The 27,507-nt window shown below is 38.5% G+C and overlaps 1 protein-coding gene across 2 annotated transcripts in view; it reads right to left on the bottom strand.

The window, feature by feature from the left end:
* The window catches only part of ARHGAP28 (Rho GTPase activating protein 28), a 75,168-nt gene extending 59,250 nt beyond the window's left edge, over window positions 1-15,918 (bottom strand). Inside the window, exons 1-2 of one of the 2 annotated variants that reach the window (XM_042808656.1) lie at window positions 15,875-15,918; window positions 15,521-15,783 (exon numbers count right to left, since the gene is read on the bottom strand). In XM_042808656.1, coding sequence (XP_042664590.1) covers window positions 15,521-15,651 — 131 coding nt within the window. In that variant the 5' untranslated portion in view covers window positions 15,652-15,783; window positions 15,875-15,918. Of the gene's footprint in view, window positions 1-15,520; window positions 15,799-15,874 lie in introns of those variants that run through there. The other variant, XM_042808658.1, reaches the window with a different exon arrangement.
* Between the last annotated feature and the right edge of the window lie 11,589 nt (window positions 15,919-27,507).

Here is a 27,507-nt window from a genome sequence, read left to right as displayed (position 1 = left end):
CTCCTCTCCTCTCCTCTCCTCTCCTCTCCTCTCCTCTCCTCTCCTCCCTTCCCCTCCCCTCTCCTCTCCTTCTTCTTTTCCCAAGCTCCTGGCATTCTACTTTTTCCTTTCCAGCACAATGACAGCTATCTGCAGAACTTCCTCAGACCTGAATTTGTGCAGTGGCCAGCTTTTATGTGGATGTTTTTGAAATTGAGTGTTGCCCAACTCGATGCAGCCTTTGCTGGAGCTGGAGCCACTCTTCCACAGGCAGCCAGCACGTGACATGCTCTGCTTCTACACTGCCAACACTAGCAAGACACGGCCGTTCAAGCTCAAGACTCAGCTCTGGAGACTGATCACAGCCAGTTGGCCATCTGCCAGTCAGGTTTGGAGTATTTCTTTTGCACAAGCTTGCAGACATCACTTCTGCTGGAGCTGTGGACATGTGTGGGCTGAAGAGTGAGATTCCTGAGGAAACTTCAGTGAACATTTTAGCATTCAGGCAACTGGAAAAGGAGCTGGCAGAGGCTGTATGGCTTTTGTTTTCATGGCTGTATTAATCTTCTCCCTGTCTAGGAGAGAAATCCTAAATGAACTTAGCACATGTTCTCAAACAGCTTTCTTTCTCCAACTAGTTTGTACTGCAGATTCAGCAATTATGCCAGTGAAAAGCTAATATAAATCAAACATATTTTGAAGATGGCATAACATACTCATTTGAGTGAAGATGCCTGATGCTGTGTTATTACTTAAGAGTGATTACTGAGGCCTAGAACTTCTGAGATATGTGGATGAAATTTTTTTTCCTGTCTCGAAAGGTTGTGGTGGAGACATAAAGAAAGCATTAATGTATCCCTTTTTCCATACTCATGTATCACCCCCAGAAATGATTTCCTTGGTAGTAATTATGGAGTTATTTTGGTCCAGAGGAAAGATTTTCAGATGCACCTAATTGTAAGAACTTTGAGAAATAATAATATTGTTACTACAAGAAAAGCTCCTGTGTGTCATCTGAGCCACTTTAGCTATCAGGTATAAGTTCAGACCACAGCAAATGTGACATTATTCAAAATTATTCTGCCATGAGAGGGGTAAAAGGTTAGTTAAAATATTTTTTTATTTGCTCCATAATAAGAGCAGGTCTCTGGATGGTTACAAAATCTCACATAGATAAGTATCAGTTTATTAAATCACCATAACTTGCTTGTATTTCTGAGTCCTAATAGATGAAGTAGTTCGGAGGTATCTGAGCACCAGATAGCATCTGTTGCATTGCAGGGAATTTGGCAACATTTGTTTTATCAAATAAGGAACAAGTAGAAACTAAACCATTTTCTATTCATGATTTGCTTATTTCTCTAAAGTTTTCTCTAGAAAACACTAACATAAATGTAGTTATCATAGCTCCAGGAGGTTTACAAGTCTGTAGGCAGCTATTTTGTTTGGTTTTTTTGCTACACTTTTATGTCTGTCATAGGCTGAGCTACAGTTCTTAGGACAGCCAGAGGAAGTTTTCTGGTCTCATTGTAACATTTTGATGCAGTGATCTGGACTGGGAGATGGATCAGAAGGATCCCAGGTCACTCCCAAGGTCATATCCACAGTCAAGCTTACGTGTCATTTGGGTCTGTCCTTCATGAACTACATGACTGATTCCCCCAGTTGTCCATCCATTACAAAGGGACAATTCTGCCTCATATACTAAAGAATATGAATAAAGAATATATGAAATGGACTCAGCAAACACTACAGGAAACGGGATGAATGCCACTAAGAATAAGCTCATGAGAAAGTTTATATCCAGTGAAAACAAAACAACAGCTACTAAATGGAGTCACAAATTTGCTCATTATTTTTCTTCTATTAGGGTTAAAGAGAGCTCATTCATCAAAAGGTGTTCAAAGTGTTCCTTCCTTGTCAGAAGGCTTTCTACAGTATAGGTACAAGTGTGCAAGTAAGGAATTTCCTCCAAAGATATTATCTGATTGACTTCTTGATGCAAAATAAACTGATTTCATTTTTGTTAGACAAACATTGTAGCATGAGGTTGCAGCTAACCAAGAAGCTGCTTTCTTATCATAATTTCCAGTGAAGCAGGACTTTCCTATTTACATACTGTATAGGATAATAGTAAGAACTCAAACACAGTGTAAGAAATTACTCAATCTTAGGCATTTAAAGAATTACATAAAAGAAGTTTACATGCTTAACTTTAAAAAAAAATAATTCCCATCAAATCCAGCATATTGAAAATTTATATTCTTAATGCTTTCTTTGTTGAAATGCCTGGTGACGTCAATGAGTTTTCATTACATGGTTAGTCTTCTGAGTAACTGCTCTGATTTTCAATAATCAGATTTTCCATATAATAAATACTAACCAATAATAAAACTTTTCAACAGCTTTGTTTCCAATAATTGTATGATCAAATCAGTATTTTAAGTAAAGAACCACATCAAATCAACATGTTGAGTTTTTGTTTAAAATGTTCTTCAATGAAAGAAATTTTCATGATCTTCCATCCATTTTCAGCATGTTTCTTTATCCATTACTTCATTGCTTGGTAATGGCAGATTGTACTCACCAAGATCTTTTCCTATGATGTCAAACATGGCTCTATTTCAGAGATTTATTAATCAAATTTTTGTTGATAACAGAAATGCACAACATAAAATTTATTCTCACAGCAGAAGCACTAAAATGAATGCATGGTTGGCATAAAAGTAGATTTTAGATGTTTTTAGTCTGACTCATGCATTTGTTATTTTATTAACTAGTAGTCACTATATCCTTCATTTTCAGTTTTCAGTTCTTTTAGATTTTTCTAGTGATTAGAGGATTCCTTGGTTAAGTTGCTGATTTGTTGTGCTAATTCTTCTTTTCATAAAGCACACAGTCCAAAATTATAAATAGGAGGATATAAATCTCTACCAATCTTCTCAACTTAGCCCCCTAAAAATCAGATTTCTGTCCATTTAAATAGATAATTATGGTCAGAATCAATTCAGTGAATCATCCCTAGGAGATAAAACATCAACTACAAAAAACCAAAATACCTTCCTAGTTCTAAAAATTCTACAGAACTTACTGCAAAACCACAGAAGAGCAAGTCAGCAGAAATCAACAGTGATAGAAAAAGCATAGAGAATATTGCAGGTAGAGGCAAAATTCCACAGTTTGATACTCACAGAAATCTTAAAATTCTAGTCACTTCTTTCCAAAGGATAGCTGCATATGAGGCACAGACACAAACAGTACATCCTTTGTTACCTGTCTGCATGGCTATTTGAAGCCTGCTAAAGAGCAAACTTCTGAACAGTTATATAATGACAAAACAACATGATGGAAAAACACATACATGATTTTGCATCAGCTCTTTTGCTTTCTGAAGAACAATTCCCACGAAGATGGCAATGCGGAGTATTTGCTACTGTTAGCTTTGCCCAGTTTGAGCTTTTATAGCTGCTTGGAGATCCACATCATTGTATTTGATTTCAGCTAATCAAGCACACAAGTGAACAGGAATGCAGGCACACAGCACGGTAAAAAACACAGAAGGAAGTTTTTTCAAACAAAATTCCTGCATTAGACAGCAGTTCCAGTGATGCAATCAGAAGAGGAAGGAAAGTCTGTGTTGCTTCATTGTTTTGTTTGGATTTTGGGGTCCAGTATTAACTGGTGACAGTATTTCCATTTGTAAGTATGTTGTTCTGAGGGCAATCCAAAAAAGGGTCTATTATGAATCTAAAAGAGAAAAATCCCATTGAACTTACTCACTTTTTCCATCATGAATGACCATTACAGAATTGCCCCACTCTATTATCTTTCCTGTGTAGTTCAGTAGGTTTTGGCTGAAGTTTGTTTTTTATCAAAATGTCCTATAGCTGCAAAAAGTGGATCCAGTAGAAATGTGATCTCAGAGAATGAATTTAGGAGTTTTTAAATAGGAGAATAGAATGAAGAGCACCAACGACCAACAAGGACTGCAAAGAGTATCAGGAAAATAGAGCTGACTGCAGAATACTAACACTTATATCTTTAGAGACAATCCCAAAGCCTACTGCAGCCAAGAGGAGTTTCGGATCTAGCCTCAAATACTGTGAGATGTCAACTACCTCATTAATATGCCACAGATTCAATTCTCTGTATCCTTCACACTTCAACTGTTAAATCAAATGTTCTCTCTGCAGGCATGGCTTATCTGATTGGCTGAGCACACCATGTAGTTCTAAACAGGATTTTCCAATTGGTACATACAGAGAACTGTATCAACTCTCTTGCTTTGGATAGCCATTTTAAATGTTTAAATGTTGGAAAGAAATATTTGCTTAAGCAAACAGGATTTTTCCCAAACATAAAATACATAGCAGTAGTCTTGCAAAGAGAGCGAATTCTTTTCCTCACATGTAAAATTGATGTTGAAGATCAAGAAGTTTCCTCCCCTTTGGTATGAATATGTCACTCCTCCCAGAATATGCAATCACGTGCTGTTCATTGTTTATCCTTAAGGTGTATTCTTTGCCTTCAAATTTTATTCAGAGGATGCTGAATTTGCTTTGCTATAACCACATTATGGGGAATTATGTATCATTGTATAGACTGTCAACAGTGATGGAAAAGTGGTATAAAAATCAGTTTTTAGCTAAATATAGATCACAGAAAAAACATATACACAAAAAAAACCACTGAGCTTATCATTTTCAGTTATACCAGTTGCTTAAGTATATTGGCGCCAGAGAATGGTGCAAGACTCTGTAAAGATGGCCAAAGCCATAAATATCAGTTTTCTGTAAAGATATCAAAACTCTTTCCACTATCTCTTATCCTCCTGGTTGTTTCTAGTACCTGATGCAAGTCCTGTTCATTAATTTCAAAGATGAATCCAATAATCAATGAATTCAAAATCTTCAGAGAATGCCTATCTAATATTAACTGGTACTGCTACATCAAGTGAAGTTGTTAGATGTGGCTCTCTGAAGACTTTATGGGAGTTCTATAGATGTGCATTTATCACCTTAGCGTTTATACTAGTTCTATTAAAACAGTTGCACAGCCCGAGGTTCTCTTTTGGTTGGATAAAATGTAAGATCTATCACAGTGATAGAGACTCATCACCAGTACTCTCAAAGGAGGTAACTTAATCTGGCTGTCCACTCCACTGATATAATTAGGAATGCACTTTGTCAGCCTTTGAGGCTTTAACTACAGCTGGCTGGGTTTGAGGCAGTCTCAGAAACCAATCAGTTCTTAGTAATACCATTGCCTCCACAGAATTACAGACATACTTTCAGCAGATATACCCAGCTAACTGCTGAATGATGTTTTTCCACCCACTTATGACAGTAGTCAGTGTCTGTTTTAGCATAGCTGCAGCCCTGGATTAATGCCTTGAAATGAATCAGAAACCAAAGGCTGCATTGACCACTCACGAATAAAGGTTATGAACCTTATTTACCGTGTTTGAATATGTCTCAATTCAGCTTGCAAACATCACCATACTCCTGATCCAGCAGATGAGATTTAATCAGGAAAGAGATTCTAATGGATAGTCAGATGCTGACTGGCCTATCTATTGTTTAAGAAATAAATGATATTTCAAGCCTTATTCCCTTGGAAAATCAGATCACCTCATCCACACAGATTGGATAAACTGGGGAAAAAAAAGTATAACCTAAAGTAAAGTATAACCTGCTTTTTTTTTTTTTTTTTCTTCTTTTTTTTTCCCCCCATGGTGTTTTGCTGTGGTAGGACTCTGATTTCCACAAATGAATGAGATATTCTGTTATGATTTGAGTAAGTAAGATAAAGTTTCCCCTCCAGTCTGCAAAATATTTGAGAAAAATGCAGCGGTGTTTTTCACCTATTTACTTTAAGCGTTTAGCCCTGAAAATAGCCAGCCTAACCTATTAATCAGCAGACTGGCCTGTTCAGAAAAACATACTCTATTTTTCTTATCAGTCCAGGAGCATTAGTCTAAACACTTTGAATTCCAGCCTCCAGTGCTGTGCCAGGAGCTGGAGAAGGGGGTCAGAAGCCATTGTGGCAGTGCAGTGTTACACCCATGCACTGGCTTGGGCACAAAGACGTGCTAATGCAGATAGAACCTGGATGGAGACAAAAGAGGCTGGGTTTGCTTGCAGCCACCTCATAAAAAGATGTCCCAGATTCCTATGGTGTAATCATTGTGTGGTAATTCACTGTCTATGGATATATTGCCTTGCTAATAAATGTTATGGTGTCAGGCAACTTTTTTTCTTTTTCACTCTTACATGTTTCCTTTTTGCCTGTAATAGGGACTTTCAGTATCAGAATGCAGGCATCATATCTGGGCTTTACATACTCAGAGAACACAGATTTAAGTGTCTTGTATCTGAGACCAACCAGAAAGAACTGTGAATTTAATAAAAAATGCTATGCTTCCTTCTTGCTTCAGTAAGTCTCTATTTAAGTAGAAGTTTAACCCTGAAAAGCAAAATTTGCTGTATGTTCTAGAATTCTTGATATCACTAACATTTCCAATTAGAGGCATTCTCACTACCCACATGAATACCATACCCCTTGTTTGAATCTGAAAAGAGAAAATAGGCCTTGAAGGATATCCTATGACAATGTACACTGCATACATGACTAATTGTTGCCTGACATATAACAAGAATTAACTGCAGATTTACTAGTGCTTAGTATAGACTGAGGCAAACTGGTTTGGTTTGCATGGTCTTACTGAATTTCAGAGAGTGGCAGAGTTAACTTCAATCCTGGCATAGCTAAGCCTTAAAACAAAAAAAAAATCCTAACTAAAAAAAGCTAGCACTGCTGGAGTAAATTAAGGCTGCAACGCATCTTGACCACAAGAAACAGCTGGAGAGTCAGTGTCCCTCCCAAAAATCTGTGGTGTGCTTCCTAAATACAGAACATGAAGTTTTTGGATGCTGAAGACAGCTTTTCAGAAAGAGACACAGTAGTTTCATTTGTTTGTTTATTTTTAATTTCCAGTCTGTCAGAGGCAACAGATGGCTTGAAGAAATACAACTGAAGAAGACTCAAGTGAATTTTTGTCTTGTGGTCAATATAGTTTTAATGCTTGCTGTATATTTTGTGAATTGCAAATGACGCATGGGTTACCTAAATTTTCATGCTCCTTATATAGACTTGTGAATACTGTATGTATAAATTAACACTTCCAGAAACCTCACGTTTTCAGTAATGTTGTCATTAAAATCACATTGTTTAATTGCTTTTTCTGATTGAAAGTGAGGAGGGAAGAAAGAATGCAAGCAAGGTAGGAGAAAAGGATTGCTGCGATCATCAGGGATGGTGAAGAAATGCATCCTCTGAGTGAAAGCTAACTTACACAAGGTGGGCGTGATTGTTCCAGCAGGAGACTAAGGACTGCCACACATTTAAAAGTACTCTCTCCTCTGCTTGACCAGCTGTCCTGGCTTCCTTCTGCCTACCGTCTCTCCAAAAGTGAAAACTTTCAATGTGAAATCCTGCTGTTGTCTGAGTACAAAGGCTTCCCTTGTCTCTGTTCATCAGGATAAGCTTGCTGTTTTCCTTTCACTTCCTTGCACATGCATGATCTGGGCACCATCTGGCCTAGAAATGGTCAAGGACAGCCAAGTCTGCAAAACATCTTCAGAGAATGCCCTAAGCTCCCTTGCTTCATGTTTCACCTATAGCTACAGCATAGATTTTACATTTACCTCCATTACATCCAGAGTAATGTTTAGAACTCAAGTTTTCAATATATTTCAGTAACAGAGGGAAGTATTTAAAAAAAAAAAAAAAAAAAAGACAGACCTAGATGCTATTATTTTTTAAATACCTTTAAATCGACTTCATCTTTTCTTCTTTAGCAAGAATGCTATTAAATAGATCGTCAGCTTGAGCTGACAGAAGAGGCGTAATGAAATCAGTCATTGTTTGTAAGCAAAATTATAGACAAGATATATGAGTTCTGTTGGCTTGATCCCTTCTGCAGTGAATTCAAAGATAAAGTTTCCATTGACTCTACCTCTCCTTAGTAGACATTAACTAAATCATTGGGAATAAACAGAGCTTTTATCTCAAGCTAGGTTTCACAGTAGGGTTTTTTTTTGACCTTTTATTAGAGGAGAATAAAAAATCCAGATGATTTCAAGTAAGGGTGAATGCTACAACTATCCAGGTCTTGCTCTCATACGCAGTTAACATTAAAAAGGATCTGACATTCTCACTGTTAAATTCCCTCTTGACCACTAGGTATGATCATCACTGGAATAGAAAGTAAGCCTAAATGATATTTTGTTCTGAGGTTTTATTAGCCAGAGGAAGAAAATCTGATGTGGAGGAGGCTCTCTATTACTTCTGCTAGTTTGCACAGACTAAACCAGTGTCTGGGTAGATTCACTAATTTGCAGCATTTAGTAAGCAACATAGTACTTAGCCAAATTCAGCCCTTGCAGAAATTTTTTATTCCTTCTTCACTTGGGATGCTAGTCTTTTTAGTCTTTTTTAGTCTGCCTATTGGGACGCTAGTATTTTTCCAATTAGCTGCAGTAACATATGAGGACTTACAGCTTCTTCCATCTGTGGTGACAAACTGTGAGAGTGACCTGCTGACTGATGTCCTGAGGCTGGGCCCACTGATGTTGGAAACACAGTTCCCCAGCTTGCCTCTTGCTCTACTTGTCTTTCATCTGGTAAACGATGTTAACACAGTTGGACTTCACCATCCAATATAATTTTTCAGTATACACTCCCTTCTTTTTCTTTGCACAGGCAGGGGCTATTCTACTCTCTACAGAAAGATTTATCATCATTACTTTGCTCATAATATGCTCAGAGCAACTCCTGCAGTAAGAAAAGTTAAAAATATCTTGTCTAGTGTTCAGGTGGTAATATATTAATGACAAGGAGAGACTTCTATCTCTCCTTTGTTATGCCTTCCTCTGTTTAAACCTTCAGCATACGTCCATCCTACACTGGATGATTTCACACATCTGAAAATCCCACAGGCTCACAGTAGCTGAGCATTACACATAGCATCCTAAATCAGAAAACAGCCGCCTTTGAACAAACAAGCTGATAATGGGCTCTCTGCTTCAGTGTTTGTTCCGCTCTCTTTCCTCAGAGACCAGAGGCTCTGGTGGTGTCTGGAAAGTTAACAGATACAGGCAGGGGAGGAAGAAATGAATTACAGAGCTGAGGGTTCCTTCACAGAACATCAGTCTTTCCCTGCATTAATTACAAGGGATGCCAACTCAAGCACTTATGCTGACCTCAGCTAAAGCAGTCCTTCAGGGTAATGGGGACTCTTTTTCAAACAAACTGATTTAAATCATCTCAGCTTTTGACTTAAAAATCACCACCTTAAATATCATTTAGAAAGCCTCTGCTGTATGTCTCTGGTGGGACTTCAGGGTCAACTGTAAATGGTCCCACAAGACAGCATCCTTTGGTAGAGGTTTCTTTTCTTACTACTTTTCTATGCACATAAGAGGAGAACCAGATACTTCTTCATCTTTCCCTTTCTCCCCTTTTCCTTCTGCTCCTCTTTTCTCTTTTTGACTCTCTTCCCTTTCTCCCCTCTTCCTTCTGCTCCTCTTTTCTCTTTTTGACTCTCTCTTCAGAGTCTCTGGCAAACACAGGAGGATGTGGAGGACCACAATGGGAACTGTTGCCACAGGGAGAAAAAGAAGGAGGCCAGCAAAGGGGCCACCTAAAGAGGATGGATGCCTGGCTTCAGTCAGTGCCTTGAGACATGACCCTGACCATCTTCTCCTGGTTCTTTCAGACTCCCCCCCTCCAAGTGTGATCTGAAGCCTGCACAGAGCACAGGCCCTCCCCAACAGCAGATACACTGGCTGCCAGCTGGAGCAAAGCTCCGCAGAGTGGCTGCTAATACTGTGGTTAGCCAAATCCAGGTTAACTTGATCACTTGCTATGGATACTCAGCACTGCTTCAGGATGTGTTTCTAAATTTGTACAGTGCTAACCAGATGCTTTTCAGATTCTGTCCTACCTAGGACTTTTACTAGTAATGCATAACTGTGTTTTGCAGTTTTCTGCATATTAACACAGAATTATTTTGATCTCCTGAGCAAAAGAACTACTTTACAGCTCTTGATTCCTGGCTATTTGCTGTGCCAGTGCTGTCAATATGCCAGATGCAATCTGAAGATGTCTGAGTAGGGCACATGGGGCTCTCAGGTCTTATGCTTTTTGCAGGCAGCTCCAGCCCTGCAAAAATCAGAGATAAGTGACTTAGAAATGAATGGGGCAGCTGGCTGAATGCTCGACCAAACAAAATGATCAAAGGGACAGTACCAGATGTTTCCCATCAGCTCTGCATATGGAGGTACCAGGGAGAGCAGCAGGAGCACCAAACTAAAAAGTAACCAGAGAAGCCAACTTTAGTTTCATCCATAACATGAGGAACAGGCTATAAATACTACATTCCTCAGTGAGGCTCCCAGAGGACATTCTGTAGGTATTTCAAAAAACCTGCAGGAAAAGCGTGTCTACTATTGTCTGACTTATTTATACGCATCCTCCCACTAAATGTTTCATTAAGAATTATCATTCCTGACATCTAAAAAAGTATAGTATTAAAACCATATTTTAGGAAGCTGCTGAAAATTATAAAAACTCTTCATTTTTCCACAAAACATACTTCTTGTGCAGTCTGTGCCAGTACAATATTTTCCTAGACTACTGTTACGCAGTTTTCTTTTACCACTTTTAGTACATTTTAAATTTTAATTTGGTAAGTTTTGAGTCCAAGTCGCTGCAAGAGGCCCAAGCCATTTCAATATTTACTGTAGAAAAGGGGCCAGCTTTTTATTTTTGTCTTCTGGGGAAGTTTATGGTAGAGTGAGATAAACATCCAAAATAGTTAAGGTTGTTTATCCTGCATCACTTAGAAGACATTCTTGACATCGTTTGTATACAACTGAGCAGGGGAGCTGCTCAATCAGTCTGACATAAATTAAACCCAGATCTCCCAGCCTTAGGGCATACAGACCTTACTACAGTGTGATAAATTCTACTGCTGTCGGGATGAAACCTGAACTGCTCTTTCAGTTCCTCTTGTTGCAAGCCAAATTTTTGTGCAGAAGGGCTTCTCTTCTAGTTTTATTCCTTTCAGAAATACAGTCATTATTTCAGGGCACTTCACCTCACACTGACATCTCTGTAGCATCTTGGGGCTATCAAGAGGATATGAACACTGCAGAAGGATCTGGTGCCATGCTTGTCTGGCATAATGACTTTGCTATTGACCCAAAGTCTGGAAGTCCTAGACTTACAGAGCAGGGACCCTTGAAGCTGTCAGCAAGTAATTCAAGGTGCTACAGAAATTTCAGAATTTTTTCCTGTTCTTATTTGAGTCTCCAGTTTAGTGATGCCTAGAAAGCCACTCCATGCATGCTGAACATGAAGGGTTTGGACAGGCACTTCCCAGAAACAAATGCTTGTGCCAGACTTTCCCTTGACTAGGAGAAAAGCTAAGCAGAGCTTCTGGCTGCATTGCTTAGTGGTGCTGAAATCCACTCTGTCCTTTATCTGTGTAGCATATGCAAAGATTTATTTGTGCATGTTAACTCTCCTTGAATTATTTTTTTATTATAAAGAATGTTTACTACATGCATAAACAGCTTGGTGTACCCTTAATTCTGATCTAAACCTATTCTGCAGGAACAAACCCTGTTAACAGTGTGCCTTTTCTTTCCTCTGATTCTGACCTCATGCATATCCAAGTTTAAGCCACTCATTGCAATAGAAATATTTGTGATTATCAGTGCCGGATGAGTTCTTTGCCGATAGATATACCAGTAACAAATGGGCTGAGGAACTCACTAACTCATATTTGAGTCAAGGAAAGCTTGAGGATGATTCACTCAGGAATGCTTTGTTCTACCCTAATTGCATAATTACTTTAAAGGGCTCACTGGCCATTTGGCATAGAGGTCATTCCTGTTTCCTTTGAGCACAGGAATAACTTCTCCTAGCTTCTCACTTCTAGCAAGCAGGACAAAAAGAGATGTGACAAAGACATACGGCTATGGCACCACTTCTCTGTGTAATTCAGGTGCAATATTTGTACACAGCTACTAAGTACTTCAATCTTTGAAGTGAGGTTGGAAAAATGAGCAGTGATAAACATAAAGAAATACTGGCACCATTGCACTGGGACAGTGTCTGTATTAAAAGGAGTAGTGTGATATTCTGAAGTATTTGGTACAGGTACTGTGGCTTCTGAGTTCTAACAATGGGGATCAAAAGAAGTGAGGAGAAAGTTACAAGCACAGGAGCCTTCCCCACTGTATTCATATGCTGTAGAATTAGACTAACTGTTAACTGTTAAAGAGAACAGAGATTGCTCAATATCTACTTCTCAAAAGCAATAAATAAAAAATAATAATAATAATAATATGGACACTGTAGACAACTGCAACCATATAAAGCAGCTGACAAAACAAGCGAAGGGACCAAAATGTTCCATGAGAAAAGTGGATAAATGCATTTGCAATTTACATAAACAGAATGAAAGAAAGATTTTGATGGAGAATTCTCCTGGACATCTGACAATGTCAGCAGTGCTGTTTTCAGAGCTTGCCCCATTTGTGGAACTGGTGAAGTCTGTGGGTGGAAAATAAAGGTCTATACAAATGAATGATATAAATAGCTGTGGAGGAGATAGGTAAATATAGCTATCTTTGGTCCCCCAACACTCCTTCATTCTGGAGAATGCATGGAATTGGTGGTATCTCTCTTTAACCCTTTTATTAATGTTACAAAACAGTAAATTTGAAAGCTAAAGTTCTCCCTTTGCAGATCAGTAATGGTATCACCATGTTGTCAAGTTTTCATTCTTCTCTCATATTTGTTACACCTATGAAGTTATTATCCATCTTTCTTTGCATACTGGTGTATCTTCCACTCAAAGTAACTCAAGCACATCTTCTATCCTCATTACAGTCCACTGTCAATATCACCTAATATGTAACTAGGCAGATACACTCCCCTTTTGCTGGGTTTGTGAATGAAAATACTTGTAGTTGCTGTATTTTGTACTGTTACTAATAATGTACAGGTATGTTTTGACATGCACACAGGATGTCTCCCTGACTGGCCCTCCAAGAATTGCTGATGAATATGAAGCCAAGTGGTCTGAAGTGTTGTTACTTTATTAGTGTAAATTCTGGTGTCCATGGGTTTCTCAGCTGCATACTTCAGTTGGCATGAATGTTTAAGTCACTGATTTATTTTGAGGTTCATGATAGGTACCTAAATATTTCCCTTTTTTTTTTTTTTAATCTTTAAATAGTAGGAAGCAGAACAGTTTAATGCCGACAGAGGATGCATTAGCTTCCCCTTCTGTGAGAAACCTCTGCTTAGAGAGTTCCCAAACTGAAAGTGTTTTCAAGAGAAAACATAACTGGAAGAATCTCACATCAAAGCCTGGGCCTGCTAAGCAGAGTTGTTCTTCTGATATGAGTGGAACATTGCTCCAAAGTTAGAGATATGTAGTGGGGAGATGAAAAATCTTGATACTTAAACTGGGAAAGAACCGATGGGTGGCTTCTCAAATAAAAGGCTAAAATTCAAGGCTGGTTTTGTTCTTACAGATCCGTACCTGAAGTATAGACTTCATTAGAACTACATCCAACTAAAACCAACAGGCTTTGGGTCCTAACTGTTTTTGTTATCAAACAAAAAATGGACAGCACCTCTATTTGCTACATTTTTCAAATGATTCTGCTGCAGTTGAGGAACTCCATGTTATAGTTTGAGTGGCTGCCCTGGGAATCAAGGAACGGAGTCTACAGAAAAGCTTCTTGCATTAGGATGGCAGCAGGCAAAACTATACAGAAAATGCAGTCCAGGAAAGACTTCTTTGAAGATGAAGTAGGGATTAAATGAGAGCCTATTTTACCATTTGCTAAAATACCCGGTGCATTTGCCTTCGTGGACTCTGCATTCCAGTGGACTGCATGCTGGGTTAATAAAATCCCCCTCCTGAACAGCCTTTGGAAACTCAAATGGTCACCGACTGCTCATATGGCAGAATTTGGCTATGCTGTTAGACAGCTGCAGGAAGCCAAGGACAAGAAAGTGAGGACAGCACCAAAATGTTATGAACATATACATATACAGAGAGAGACACACGGCTTTGCTTTTCAACAGGAGGTTCCAAAATATGTTTCTCATCAGAATGCCAGCATCCTCTTTCCTTTTTTTTCTTTCAGGAAGAATAATTTTCACTTCTGCTTTTCTTAAGTGATACTTATGTGATTTAAATTCTTAAACACTCTGGGCTTAAGTTTCAAAGGCATTCTGAAACAATGAGCACACCTACCAGAAACACTGCAAAACACCACATTTCCATTGCTTGCAGACTTAAAGGAGGCTCAGTTTAGCATTCTTCCTTGGGGAAGAAATGACATGTTCCCCACTAACTCAATGCCAAACCACTGCTTTCTGATTTGAGTAACAAATGCCATTCTGTCTGCTTCTAAAAGCCCAGACTCTGTTTCTTTTCTTAACATGAAATTGTGTGTTTTGGTACTGCTCTCAAACAACAGTTTAACAGAACAAAGGACTTATCTTTATGAGACAGCCAGGGAAATACACAAAGAACAGGAAGATGCAGCTAACCTAAATAATGACAATGAAAATAAAATAGCCATGGGGCTATAAATAAGCAGCATGAAGTAAATATCATTACTTTTGTTAACAGGAGACACAAACTTAAGCCCTGGAGACACGTCTATTTTTTTCTCAGATTTCAGTTCTGGTTTCTTTCAGTCTCGTCACTGAATAAAGTTTTCTACTTTCTTCAGTTTTTTACAGTATGAACTTCCACATCACTTCTACTGGAGCAAACTGCACAGAACAACCACTTATGTTTAGGAGAAAGGTCAGACTTGGGGCAGTAATGTTGCCCAAACTCTTACTTCAACTGTACAAATGCTTGCACTCATACCGAGAAGGGAAGCATACACACAAAATAAAGTTAATTAAGACAATACTTAGTTTCCTGCAACACAAAGGAATTTTCTTATTTAGACTAGGTCTCTAATGATGCAGTCTCCCATTGTGTGTATGGGGGTGTGCAAAGCAGCAACTGCAGCCCCACATAAAGGCGTGAGCTGGAGCTGGTGAGTGAATAAGGAAGGAATCAAATAATCACCTAAGCCAAACCAGGATCAATTTTCTGGGACCCAGCCTCAGTCACTGCAGCTTCCTGGCTTTCCTAAAGGACCTGAGTAGATGCCTGGCTCACGTGCCAGTCTTGGGATTCCCAGGCGGGAAACTGGCTCAATCTGTCACTTCCACTGTTTAAAGCAAGCACTTGAATTTTCCACTTCCAGCCATGACCAGCAGTGCTGGGTTGAATCACTTCCCCATCTGGAGGCAAGCAATGTGTGAGAGCAAAGTGCCAACCAAGTGGCCAAGCAGTGCTCTTGGGCTGCCTCTGCGCAATCAGTAGAGCCCGCAGCCCACCTGAGTACCACGTCAGGCCACTGCACCACTCCCGACCCTTGGCTTTTACCTGCTGCCAGGCGAGCGGCTAGAGGGGATGTCCTGCACGAAGCTCTGCTCCATAACCGGGATCCTGGCGGGGCTGTGGGGGTGGTAGGCTGTCAGGACCACGCTGCCCGAGTCCTTCATCTCCATGGTCATAGGTTCATGTCGGTGACAAAGGCGGCCGGTGAGGGCTCCTGTCAGGAAAGCAGCGTGTGCCCTGACCCCACTACTGCCTCTCACCGCTGTTTGCTGTCAGGAGAGCGGAGTAGCCTGGCCCAGCAAGTCTCCCTGTCAGGAAAGCTGAATTAGCATATATTCAAAAACACCGCCCACAAAACAACCCAGAGGGAAGTTACTGCGTCCCTAGGAAACCAGAAACCTGAGATAATCCTAACGCGGCTCTGGGCTCTGTGCGAGCGGAGTGTGGGGGGGAGCTTCTTGCTTTGTTCCTTTTTGTTTCAGAGCTCATTTCTTAATATGCCTCGTGCTCCCAAAATAGGCACGGAGAAAGGAAGTTATTTGAGTGGCGAGTGTTACTCAAACATAAAACATGGTTTGCCAGGACTGACATTAGAACCACATACACGAGAGGCTCGTGAGTGATCTATTAAAATAATCACGAAAGAGTAACCTTGTTTTCCTATATGGCAGATAATTCCTGTAGCAGGGGACTGCATTTGTGTTCTGAACAACAACGAAGCTCTCATTTTTGCCTGAATACCGCTGTGTGCGTAATTAGAAGGGCATCGGGAAATGAGAGAATCTGTTTTACAATAGCTTGTGTTCATCTGGAGCAAGTCCATAAATAAATACACTCTAAGACTCTTGGTGGTTTTTTTTTCAGGCTTATTTTTGATCTTTGAAATGATAATTAAATGTTTTTGTATGAAAGGAAACAAACAAACAAAAATATCAGGGGACAGGAATTAACACCCAGAAAGAATGGTGTAGATAAAATGAGGAAACTTACACAGCCCTTTATTTTCCCAGCTTGCTTCTTTAGTGGTTTTTTTTTTTTTTTTCTTTTTTTAAATAAAAGTCTGTTCCTGAAAAGTATTGTCCTGCTTACAAAGCCATAGGAAGGATGCTCCTAATTTTACTCTAGAACTCCACATACTGCTTTACAGCCAAAGCTCTTAGGGCAGCTTGTGAGGATGTGGGTGAGACAACAGCCCCACAGCTGCGAATGGCATCCCCAGCACACATACAGTGCAAAACACCAGTTGGGGTCTTCTTTCACACCTCCACTTATGAAGGGGTGCACTGCTGAAAACTACCCAGATTTCACTAGCAGTCTCTCCAGATGGTAAGGTAAAGTAGACAGATTTTGAAAGGCACAAAAATGATTCATCTCACCTCCACCTTCCCCATGTGCTTTTTATCCTATCTGGAGGAGCATGACCGTTTTGGTAAAATACACTGCCACAATTCATGTAGGCAGTGCCCAAGTTAATTTTCAATTAGCCAGCACAGGACACTGATAGCAGTATGCTTGGCAGCATTTCTTGCCAGACTCACCCAGGAAGCATAAATATTTGAACATTCAGAGCCTCTAGGCTTGCTCTTGCTGCACTGTTAATGTGTCCTGGATTAAATATTATAAAGTCAGATTGCACGGCATAAAATCAAGGCTGCTTCTGTGGCAGCACAGAGGCCCTCTCAGAGCCCTTGGGTGGCCATATAAATATGTGGAAAGGGAAGGATCTGAACTAACTTCTGAAGTGTTGCCTTCCACCAATGGCATCATGACCATATCCTGAAGTGTCACCACTGAGGACTGCAATGAATGCACAAACCGGAGAAGAGCTCAAGGTGCTCACTAATAGGAGGGAGAAAATGATAAAATTAGGGTGTCTTCATGTGTTTGAACTCTGTGGAGCACTGACCAAATGTGAGGATGCTGTCTTGCTGCTAAATGTCATTTTTTCCCTGTCTGCAGTGAATATGTTTCCTTCCTGGATGAGGAAGTAAGAATCCCACTTCTTGGATAGAAGGGGAGTAAATGTTGTCTGAATCATAGAATCATGCAATCATTAAAGTTAGAAAAGACCACTAAGATCACTTATTCCAACCTTCAGCCCACTGCCACCATGCCCACTAATTGTGTCCCTCAATGCCTCATGCTCATGGCTCTTGAACATCTCCAGGGACTGTGAGTACACCACCTCCCTGTGCAGCCCATTCCAATGTCTCACCACGCTTTCAGAGAAGAAAATTTTCTTAACATCCAGCTTAAAAAAAATGTGGAACACTTAACGAATTTGTGTGTCATTTATGCAACTTGTCTGCATGCAACCTCAAGAGTCATTCTCTACAATTCAAACCAAGAAAATAAACATCTAAAGAAAAACATTCACCAAACACCATCAGGAATGAGGTAAGCAACTTTTAGAAGATTAGGACAAAGTACTGGCTACAACTCCAGGGAACTGTCTTTTTTTCTCCTTTTCCTATCATCATAACAATAGGCTTTCTTCAGTATCATCAGACAACAAAATGATGTCTGGACAGTTTTAAACTAAGGGTAGATAAAACCCACACTCAAAATATCAGGTATTTTTTGTACTGTTTTAACTACTTCCCTTCCCAAAATACAAAAGAAATAAATCAATACTCTTAGAGAGTATAGTTATCCTCCCAATAATAGAGTACATATAAATAAAGAGGCCCACATTTGTTAAGTGGGATTTTCTCTCTAAGAAAAATAGACATGGAAGATTTTATTTTGATATTTATGAAGCGATGGTGCACAAACTAGATGTTTGTATGTGAATGGCAGGCTGTTTGGCATAACTACAAATAGGTATTTTTTAAATTCTTCAGCCAAAATACGTATGTCAAACTGAGAACTGAAAATATTTATATGCATAATGGCTCTTGGGGTTAGATGTCTGCATATTACTAAAAACTGAAAATGATACTAAATTAAGCAGAGATAGATATCAGCCACTGAACAAAAGTTTAACCAGTCATAAGAAATGTGCTTAAGGCTGGGTGGGCAAGATTCCTCCTTCAGTATTGTCTGTGTAATTTTGGAAGTTAAAGGAGAGTTTACACTCTTGTCTTTTAGAGAAGCAATTAGGAAAATATTTTAGTCCAAAATATTTGTGTTTCTACAGTATGTCATTTCATAATTGGTCTTGGTGTACTTAGGACTATAGTACATCTACTTGTTTTTTTGGGTAACAGGTAGCTCCATAGAGCTTCCAAGTGCTCTGGAAAAGCCAGTTTGCTGTGAAATTATGCTTGTAGGATTTTTTTTTTTTTTTTTAATTTTTATTTTTAAATCTGCAAAGTGAAGTTAGAAGAAGAAGAGCTGTAGGGTGTCTGCAGTCAGGGAACTTGCGAGTTGTCTACTTAGGTTTGGTAGGGCCATGTTGGTCTACACAATATAGTCAAGAATATTTTGCTTTCGTTTTTTAGACTGTGCTTATGCCAAGAAGCATGCATTGAACTTTCCCAGATTTGGCACAAGAGTTGTTTACATATAGGTCAGTAGGCCCAGAATTTGAGAACTAGGAAGGAAAGTCTTTATTAACTTATTGTTTCAGAAGCATAATCAGTGGTTATATTGATTGATTGGCTATACTGATCGCACAAATGTATTAGTGACTGCCATATTCAAGAAGTATAAATCTACAATCACTAGTAATGCTTGCTGATATGAAAAAGATGAATTTATTATTGTTAATAATATTAATATGCAGTTGCATAATATTGATTAGTAATAATTGTGTCATTAACATAACAGGAAACTTGACATGGCAAATCCAATGGCTATTGCATAGAAAGGAACTAATACAACTTCACATAAATTTAAAACAACCTTTTTTGGCCATGTCCAATGGAGGATTTTTGTGTCACTGGAAAGAATGGGTTTTATCAACTAGGAGTTCTTGTCCTGAGATGGTGAGGGCATACACCATTATAGCATAAGAGCAGAACCACAGCATGGTGGAAAGTGCAAAATTCCCTTTGGAACTACTAATCATAGAAAACTTTCCTGATATTGAATTTCACTGCTAGCTTCCAGCTTAAATTAGCCAGGACAAAGTTGGACAGAATCTGTAAAACTTTGAAGTTAATTTTGGACCAATTTAATGTGAACTTGGGTTAGATTAAGTTTTAAAAGGAAGCTGTGTTAAGCACAGCATTCTTCCCTGATTAAATCAGAGGAAATAGGATGGAGCAGTATACAGAAAAATGTAATCCTAGCACTGTATCTAGATTTCCTCATCCCTCTTGTTTAAGCAGTAGCATGCAATAAATTTTGTAACTGTGTGAAAGAAAGCAAAAACAGAACCACTCTATTTCTCTACACTTCTTTTGGGAAAAAAAATCATTTCTTACATGTCTTCAGTTTCATTTTGGGATGAAAAGATGCGTGGGCAGTGATGAGTAGAGGGGCTCATCGCATCAAAGAACTGGTGCATGTAAAAAACACCTGGACTGAAAAGAAGAAGTGCCACAAAGTCAGAAGAAAATCGAGGACATTGGCTTAAGTCTTCTCTATTCAGTACCAAACCCTTTATTGAAAAATCTCTTAGAAAAGGCTGGCTAATGTGTCAGGAAGATTTTCACTGGGACTTGAGGTCTGTGCTTAAAATGAATGTTTTTCATGCATCATGAAAAACAGTCCTCAGTAATCTCTTGCTTGATTAGTCTCCATGCTTTGTATTCCAGTGGTGCTGGCAGAATTACAGTCTTTTATCTACTACAAAGGTGAGGTGTTTGTATGTGTCTATGTGGGCAACTGGAATGAGATGTGAGATTCATCAGGAGCATTGTAATACGAACACTGCTTTTTGAATATTTAAAAATTCGAAAGCCAAAAAGTTAACAAAATTGTAGGAAAATCTACATTCTTCTTTCTTCAACTTTTCAAAAGGGGATGAAAAATAGCATTGAAACACATTTACTTGTCACTTATGGATCTGTTAAATAGCAAGGCTATTTACGTGAAGAGATGAGAAACCAAGCATTGTGTCGATTGTTGGTGTTTCGAAGGCTTTTAAGTACAGCATGAAAGTAAACATCCACATTTGTTAAATATGACTTCATGTATTTCAGTCCCAGGCCCTACTTAACTACACCTCATAATTTGCTGAAGTTTAAAATGGTAATTTTTTTTTTTTTTTCATTTAGTGATTTATTGCAGATTCTTTCACCCTAAAAAAAGACACAAAAGCATAGAAAAAAAATTGTCAGACATCTTTGTGTATCTGCTCTCTTCATAATTATCCTTGCTTACGTTTCATGAGTTCAAAAAATGCTCCTCCTTAGTACAGATTAGACTGCCCATACACTGCTGCCCTACTTGTTACATACAGAAAAGAAAACTTCCTCATTCTGTCTGTCACAATAGGACTTTCTGGAGGTTTGCTATAAGGAAAATATCATATCCTTTTATTTGTCCATTAGATTCAGTTTCCTTCATGCTATATTGATCTAAATGCTTCGGCTGGGACAGCTGATAGCCATAGCTGAATTCTGTGGTCTGTTTTTTTTTTTGTTCGGAGACTGTGAGTTAAAATTACATGAAGGAGTATCCACAGCTGAATGCTGTGGTCTGTTTTTATGCTCTGAGGCTGTAAGTTAAAATTACACGAAGGAGTGGTGATGTGGTCAAGTTAAGAAAAGTGGCAATGGGAGAGGCTGGCTGCTTCTCTGAAATACTTCTCTAACACAAGATGAAAATGGGAATTGGTCTCTGCAGGATGGAAGGAGAAGAATCCTCAGAGTTGAGCAGCAATGAGAATTTTCACTACGTGTGTGACCATCCTCATCCTTCTGAAAATGCAGAACTGGAGTATTTTCATTTGGTATGGGAAAATGAGGCTTAGAATTGTATATGTATTTATAAATATATTCCACATCATGCAATTAGAGTTAAAATGAAAAAAAAATGTCTATATATCTAAAAAAAGTTTCTTATATATAAAAAAAATCCAGATAGAGTTCTATAACATCAACTATTATTTAAGAACTAAAGTTTTCCAAGGCCAATCAAATTCTTAGGCAGTCATATGCATATGGATATAAACAGATTTGCCAAGAAAATGAACACCTCTAGTCAGTGTTCAATTAGTGTTTTTTAAATGTTATGAACAGTGATGATTTTTGTATTTGCATTTGCTGTTACAGCATTTCTTTAGTAGATTATCTGAAGACAAATCTTTTAAGAAAGCAGATTTCTTAACTCTTGTCACAATCATAAGTGATTTCGTATTTGGATTTTTTTAACTTTTTGAACAGACGAACGTATTTCATTTCTTGGGAAGGTTTTTCGTAAGCTTTGGTTGGTATTTCCCTGTTACTGTGCCAATGATTTCTTCCACTGTGCCATTTTATAATAGAATCTGTTTCCCAGAAAGCAGCCATAGAGCAAGCCTCTTCTGGTGTACTGGGAAGTTGTACCAAGTGAGACAATTCCCAGCACACTGTTCTCTTAACTGATCCAGGCTTTGAGTTCTGTTCTTAGGCATGTGTATAAAAATTGATAAAGCAAGGTGGAGGAATACAAGGTGAACGGAGATGTTGGCACAGGCCTTTGATGTTTCCACAGGCATGTGTCTAAGACAGGTCCATGTCAGCTGTTTCGCATTGACCGCATTCTATTCATTTTAAAATCAAGAGCTGCGGTTTGTACAATTAAAGTGGTTAATAACACTAATGACGAACAAAATTTCCTCTATCTGTATCCAAAAGGAGAAACTTGCCCAACTGGAGAAGTGTGGTGCATTTCTGAAATAATTATTTAGGTCTTTTTGGAGATAAAGCACAGCTTGTATCTTCCTCATGCTTTGGCATTCTGTGGTTTGATAACTTGAATTCCTGAAGCTGCTAAATTTACTTTTGCCTTTCCTATGCAAGAAATGAAGAAACACTTTTTCTTATCTGCTGTTTCCTTCATGATAGTATAATATCATCTAATAGAGGTAATAGAGGTCACTGGAAGAGTCTTACTCACATATTGGTCACGTAGGCATGATGGCTCAGAACTTCCCTGAAATCTCAGTTGTGGACTGAAGAGAGATGAGTATAAAAAAACAAACAGTGACTTTTGTGTGTTAGGATGCAAAATAGTGTCATTTTTAAAGTAATGGGTCTGCACTGTATTCAGTGGATCCAATCACTGTTCATACTACTTACTTTTGTAAATGATGTGGGTATCTTGCCATTAACATACAGTCAAGCATGCTCAGATTGACCATTCATTTCCCTGTTTTGAATAAACTCAAAAATTGCCATGGTCATTAATAGGAATTAGGAAATTCTGCAGTCTGAGTTTTGCTAAGTCCATTTAGATGTTCAAGTTAGATCATTAAGAAGGAAATGACATCTGCTCAAAAGTGATGTTCCTGTTTTGATAGAGACGTTTTTGTAAATTAATAACTACAAAATTAGATCCATGGCAATAATAAATAGATATCCATTTATTTACACAAAAGATTTTTAGTAAGAGTTGGAAAAAATTTCACCATATTAAATACCTGTAAGTAAATTTAATACTGTAATTTATATGATAAGAATTTAAAGTCATATTGCTACAGCATCTATTGTTTATGAACGATAAGAAAAGAATGTTCTCAAATTGAAAAAGAACAGTCTGTTCAGCAGAAAAACACTGGAAAATGCAATGATTAGTTGCATTTTGACAACATCATATTATCAAAGGTATGCATTTACCTTACAGTATGGCTAAGTTAAACAGAACTGTGGGAAAGGCATATTTCATTAATCCCTATATGAACACTCTGGGTTTTAGGAACAGAGACACTGAACTAACTGGCTTTCCCAGGAAAACACAGTGTGCCTATGACAGAGGGAACCTAAGCTGCCTTACTCACAGTCCTGTGCTGTGACCACATGTGAGAATGCAGCTTAACTAAACAACAGTTTGGAAAGTTCTTTTGTAAAGGAAAGAGTGATAAAGATAATGCATTTCATTATCGACAGAAAGAGAACCACAAGAAGAGATAGGTGGAATATACGGGATGAGCCACAGAAACTGCAACTCTTCTTTGCTAGTGGCTGGTTAGCAGTTCATTCTGTGCAGAGGGTATGTGCTAATTCTGGTGGGTCTCTGGGGAGACTAAAGGGTGTTCCATCTAATAATTATTAGATCATCTGAATTAGTCCGAGGTGGAAACACATAAAGGAGCAGAACTTTGCTAAACACATAAAGAGATTTTTTTTTAGTCTACTTTTAATGCACTGGACACCATGAGCTTAAGAATGTTTTGAAAGCATTAGAAATAGTTTGCCACGGCTCCAAGTAGACAGCTGAATCACTATGATGAAGCAGCAGTGATAATCAGAGGGTGGCAGAAGGGAATTTTGCAATTCAAAGCATTCAGGAATTACTGGTGTGGGAGGTTGGAAGGATTATTTCCAATCTTTTTCTTAACAAGGTCAAACTCAAGCCATTCCCTCTATGGTACTGGCACCAGAAATTTTGTTTCAAAGCTGAAATATATATTGATGTGTGATGACATGGAAATTTAGCATTAAACTTTGCCCTTGTATATCATTCACAGAAAAATAAGGATTCCCAGGGTTATTGTGTCAATTTTGTTAGTGGAAATTGCTGGCCTTCTCAGCATCACAGGAAAATATTGCAGTTATCCCAAAAGCATTTTGTTACAGCAAAATAATAACATGCTGTTATTATTTATTGGTTTCATTTGGCTTTTGTTTTTATTCACATGTAATTTATCAGTGGCCTCAATGGGCTACAGTCCATGGTATGTAGCACTATTAAAACAAAACAAAGTCTCACCAGAGACAAAATGGATCAATTTTCTCCAGATTAATTTAATAGATGGATATTTCACAGAATGAAGGAGCCAAGTCCGCAGAGGACTTGTCTTTTTTTAGGTTTGGAACTTCAGGGAACAGATGGGAAAGCAGCAGCACTAATATACCTTAATGGATCCACAGAACCATGTTTATTATTTGGCTTCAGTTCAGATTTGATTTTTTTTTTTGGTCTTGCTGAATCACCACAAAGTCTTTTCAGAAACTTTTTCCTTCATTTCTCTAAGAGATTTTTTCCCTACTTTTGATCCTTCTTCTGGTGTCATGCTCAATCATATGTTTCAATTTCAAAAAAGCATGAGGAATCTTCAGCTGTTTTGCAAAGAGAGAGCCATAGTACACAAAACTGCCCAGAGAACTACAGGGAACAGGCAGGAATTTGCCCTCTCATCTCCACTCCAGGGACTGCGGGTGCTGGGATCATGAGAAGAGCTGGCAGAGAGCTCACTCATATGCACTTCCAATCTAGCATCTCCTATTGCTCCTGCTGCGGACAGAGGACTGGCCTAGATGAACCACTGAACTGTCTGTGGAGTTCATTTCTTATGATCCTATGCTCTCAGAATTAAATTTTATTAATCACTGTGGAGTATACCAGCTGAGAAAACAGGTCCATATAGGATAAGGTTTTGTTTCCAGCAAAACTTTAGTCTCTCTGGAACATACAGCTAACAACCAAAAATACTGATTATCAAAATTTGAATATTTTTATTTAGGGGCTTTGTGATATAAAAAGCCAGTAGAAAAAGCTTCATGTATTTTATTAAAAAAAAAAAAAAACACACAAAAAAACCAGTTTTTAAGCTGTTCATGACAGTGATTGTGTACAGCTACAACAAAGCCAAGGATCTGTAGATCTTGTTCAGAAAAATGAAATTGCAAAGATTTGAGCCTTTGCAAGTAGAAGATAAACTCAAGGGTGCCTGGAGATTAAAAACAACTTAGAAATAAAAGAGAAAACATTTCACCATGATTCTGCTTGTATTTATTCTTACCATAATTGTCTGATCTAAATAAATTGCTATTATTAAGTAAAAAATTGTCCTGAGTTTACCCACAAATGGAGGCAAAATGCAGTCATTGATTTTTTTGTCATGGAACTTTTGGCCACCAAAGGTGACAATACCCCACGGGAGACCTCAAATTCAATTTCTGGGTATGCTTGCCATTTTGTTCAGGAAGATATTGAATCAATGTGTGTCTTTTCTGTGAACACAGCTTGCTTCTAAATTTATGAAATCTTAGAGCTGCTAGCTTTACTGAAGGACAGCATGAGTGTGGTCCCCTGCAGGGATCTGCCTTGGGCCATCCCATTTGCTTTTGTAACACATTTGAACTGCATGCTCCTATGCAGATGACTGCTTTCTACTCTCAGTTCACACGGCACACAGTAAGTCTTGACTTACATTTTACACACAGCATCAAAGTCTCCGAACTGCTGTTAATGGTGCAATCTCTTTGCAGATGTCTTCTGCATGTTATGTGTGGAATAATTTTATTTCTTTTGAACAGCAATTTCATTGTATCTCTCCAATCACTCTGCTTGCTGACATTTGAATCCATCTTACATTCTGCTGAAGTGGAAAATAATACCACGACAGGAAACTTGAAAATAAAGAGAAAGTAGCGAACTCATAATTTGCTAAGTGCAATTCAGCATGACTCAAATAAGTATAATGAGGCACATGAGGAAAAAAAAAGATTGGATACTAGTAGACAGGGAGTGTTCTCCTCGAAGTCTCATCGCTTGATGAATGACATAGTCGAGGACTCTTACTACACTGTACATCCATTTCTTGTGTAATTATACAAAGCATGGATGTCTCAGCAAAGATGCAATGACAGAGGTGTATGGATAAATCTGAATTATAGCAACCACAGAATTTTATTTCATCATCTATTTAGTCAGTGACAGTACTCACATCTAAAACTTTTGCTTGCATAACACAGATAACTGAACCTCTGAGTAAGCCTCATTCTCCCAGTCAATTACTGATATTGCAGCAAACAAACAAAAAGGCATTCACATACAGAATGCAAGGCCGTGCATTTTCCTGGGTGATCCATTGTACCTAGTGCCCAAAGTGTGCCTCACTGTTTCTCAAAACAAGAGCTATAAATAGGCAGGCACTTTTGTGCCATTTTAATGCTGAGTATTACACATTCCAGAAACTTCAGTTTTTCAGCTGGCTATTTTTCTTTTCTTTAGTTCTGAACAGAGCAAATGAACCTAGCCTTCTGAAAGGCCACCCACTCCTTGAGAGAAAAATCTAGAAATAAACTCAAAAATCTGGAAAGGACTTTGCCTAGAAGTACTCCTGAAGCAAGGCACTGGGAGTACAGAGAACTAAATGAGAAGGCTGATCTGAATTCAGAGAGTATTTTGTTTGCAAAGAGCAATGGCAATGAACTTTAATCTGGAAAAACCTGACTTTTCCAGTGTTATTTTAAATCTCAGTCTCTAATGAGGGGCATCAACTTAAATCAAGGGGGAAGAGGGAGATCTTTATGGCATGCCAGAAAACTGCCTGAAAAATATTACATATTTATTTATTTATTTATTTATTTATGGCCCCCTATTGTTTCCACACCCTGGGATCTGGCACTCAGAGAGCCAGTAATTTCCTCTGCACTCTCTTAGAAAATACCAAGATTGATATGGAACATTAATGTCCCGTACAAGCAAAGTTTCTGTTCATGGGTGAAGTGCTGTAGCATAAAGATACCTTTTTAGGACATCACAGGGAGTTCCTCACCTCATTATCTTAAGCAATACAGCTCTCAAAATTACAAGCAACTTGCTTCTAGCAAAAAAATTCCTAAATCTGTATTTGTGTCAGAAAGTTTCCCAGATGCAGTTTGTGTTATAAAATCTTGGTGTAATGCCAAGTATTTAATTTTCACCTGAATAGTGAAATCTGCCAGAACTCTGGTATCAATCAGAGCTTTGCACTGCTCTTGAGGGCATACCCGACTCTGGCTATCTGAGACTCCCACATCCCTTGGAGGAGAGTGAAGGCCAAAATCCTCTAGGGACAACTTCAGGCAGAATCAACTGCTTAATCTCAGGTATGTCAATAAGAGAAGAATACAATAAGAAGAGGAAGTCAAAATAGCTGTATCATGCTGGGACTGCTCACTGTGAATATCATGGTGCAACTGAGCATTTTAGAAAACAAAGGCTGTATGCTT

The sequence above is a fragment of the Centrocercus urophasianus genome, unplaced genomic scaffold, assembly GCF_019232065.1.
Source record: "Centrocercus urophasianus isolate 14NV4802_14NV808 unplaced genomic scaffold, USGS_Curo_1.0 seq_11, whole genome shotgun sequence".
NCBI lineage: Eukaryota > Metazoa > Chordata > Aves > Galliformes > Phasianidae > Centrocercus > Centrocercus urophasianus.
This window is presented reverse-complemented; position numbering and strand designations above follow the sequence as displayed.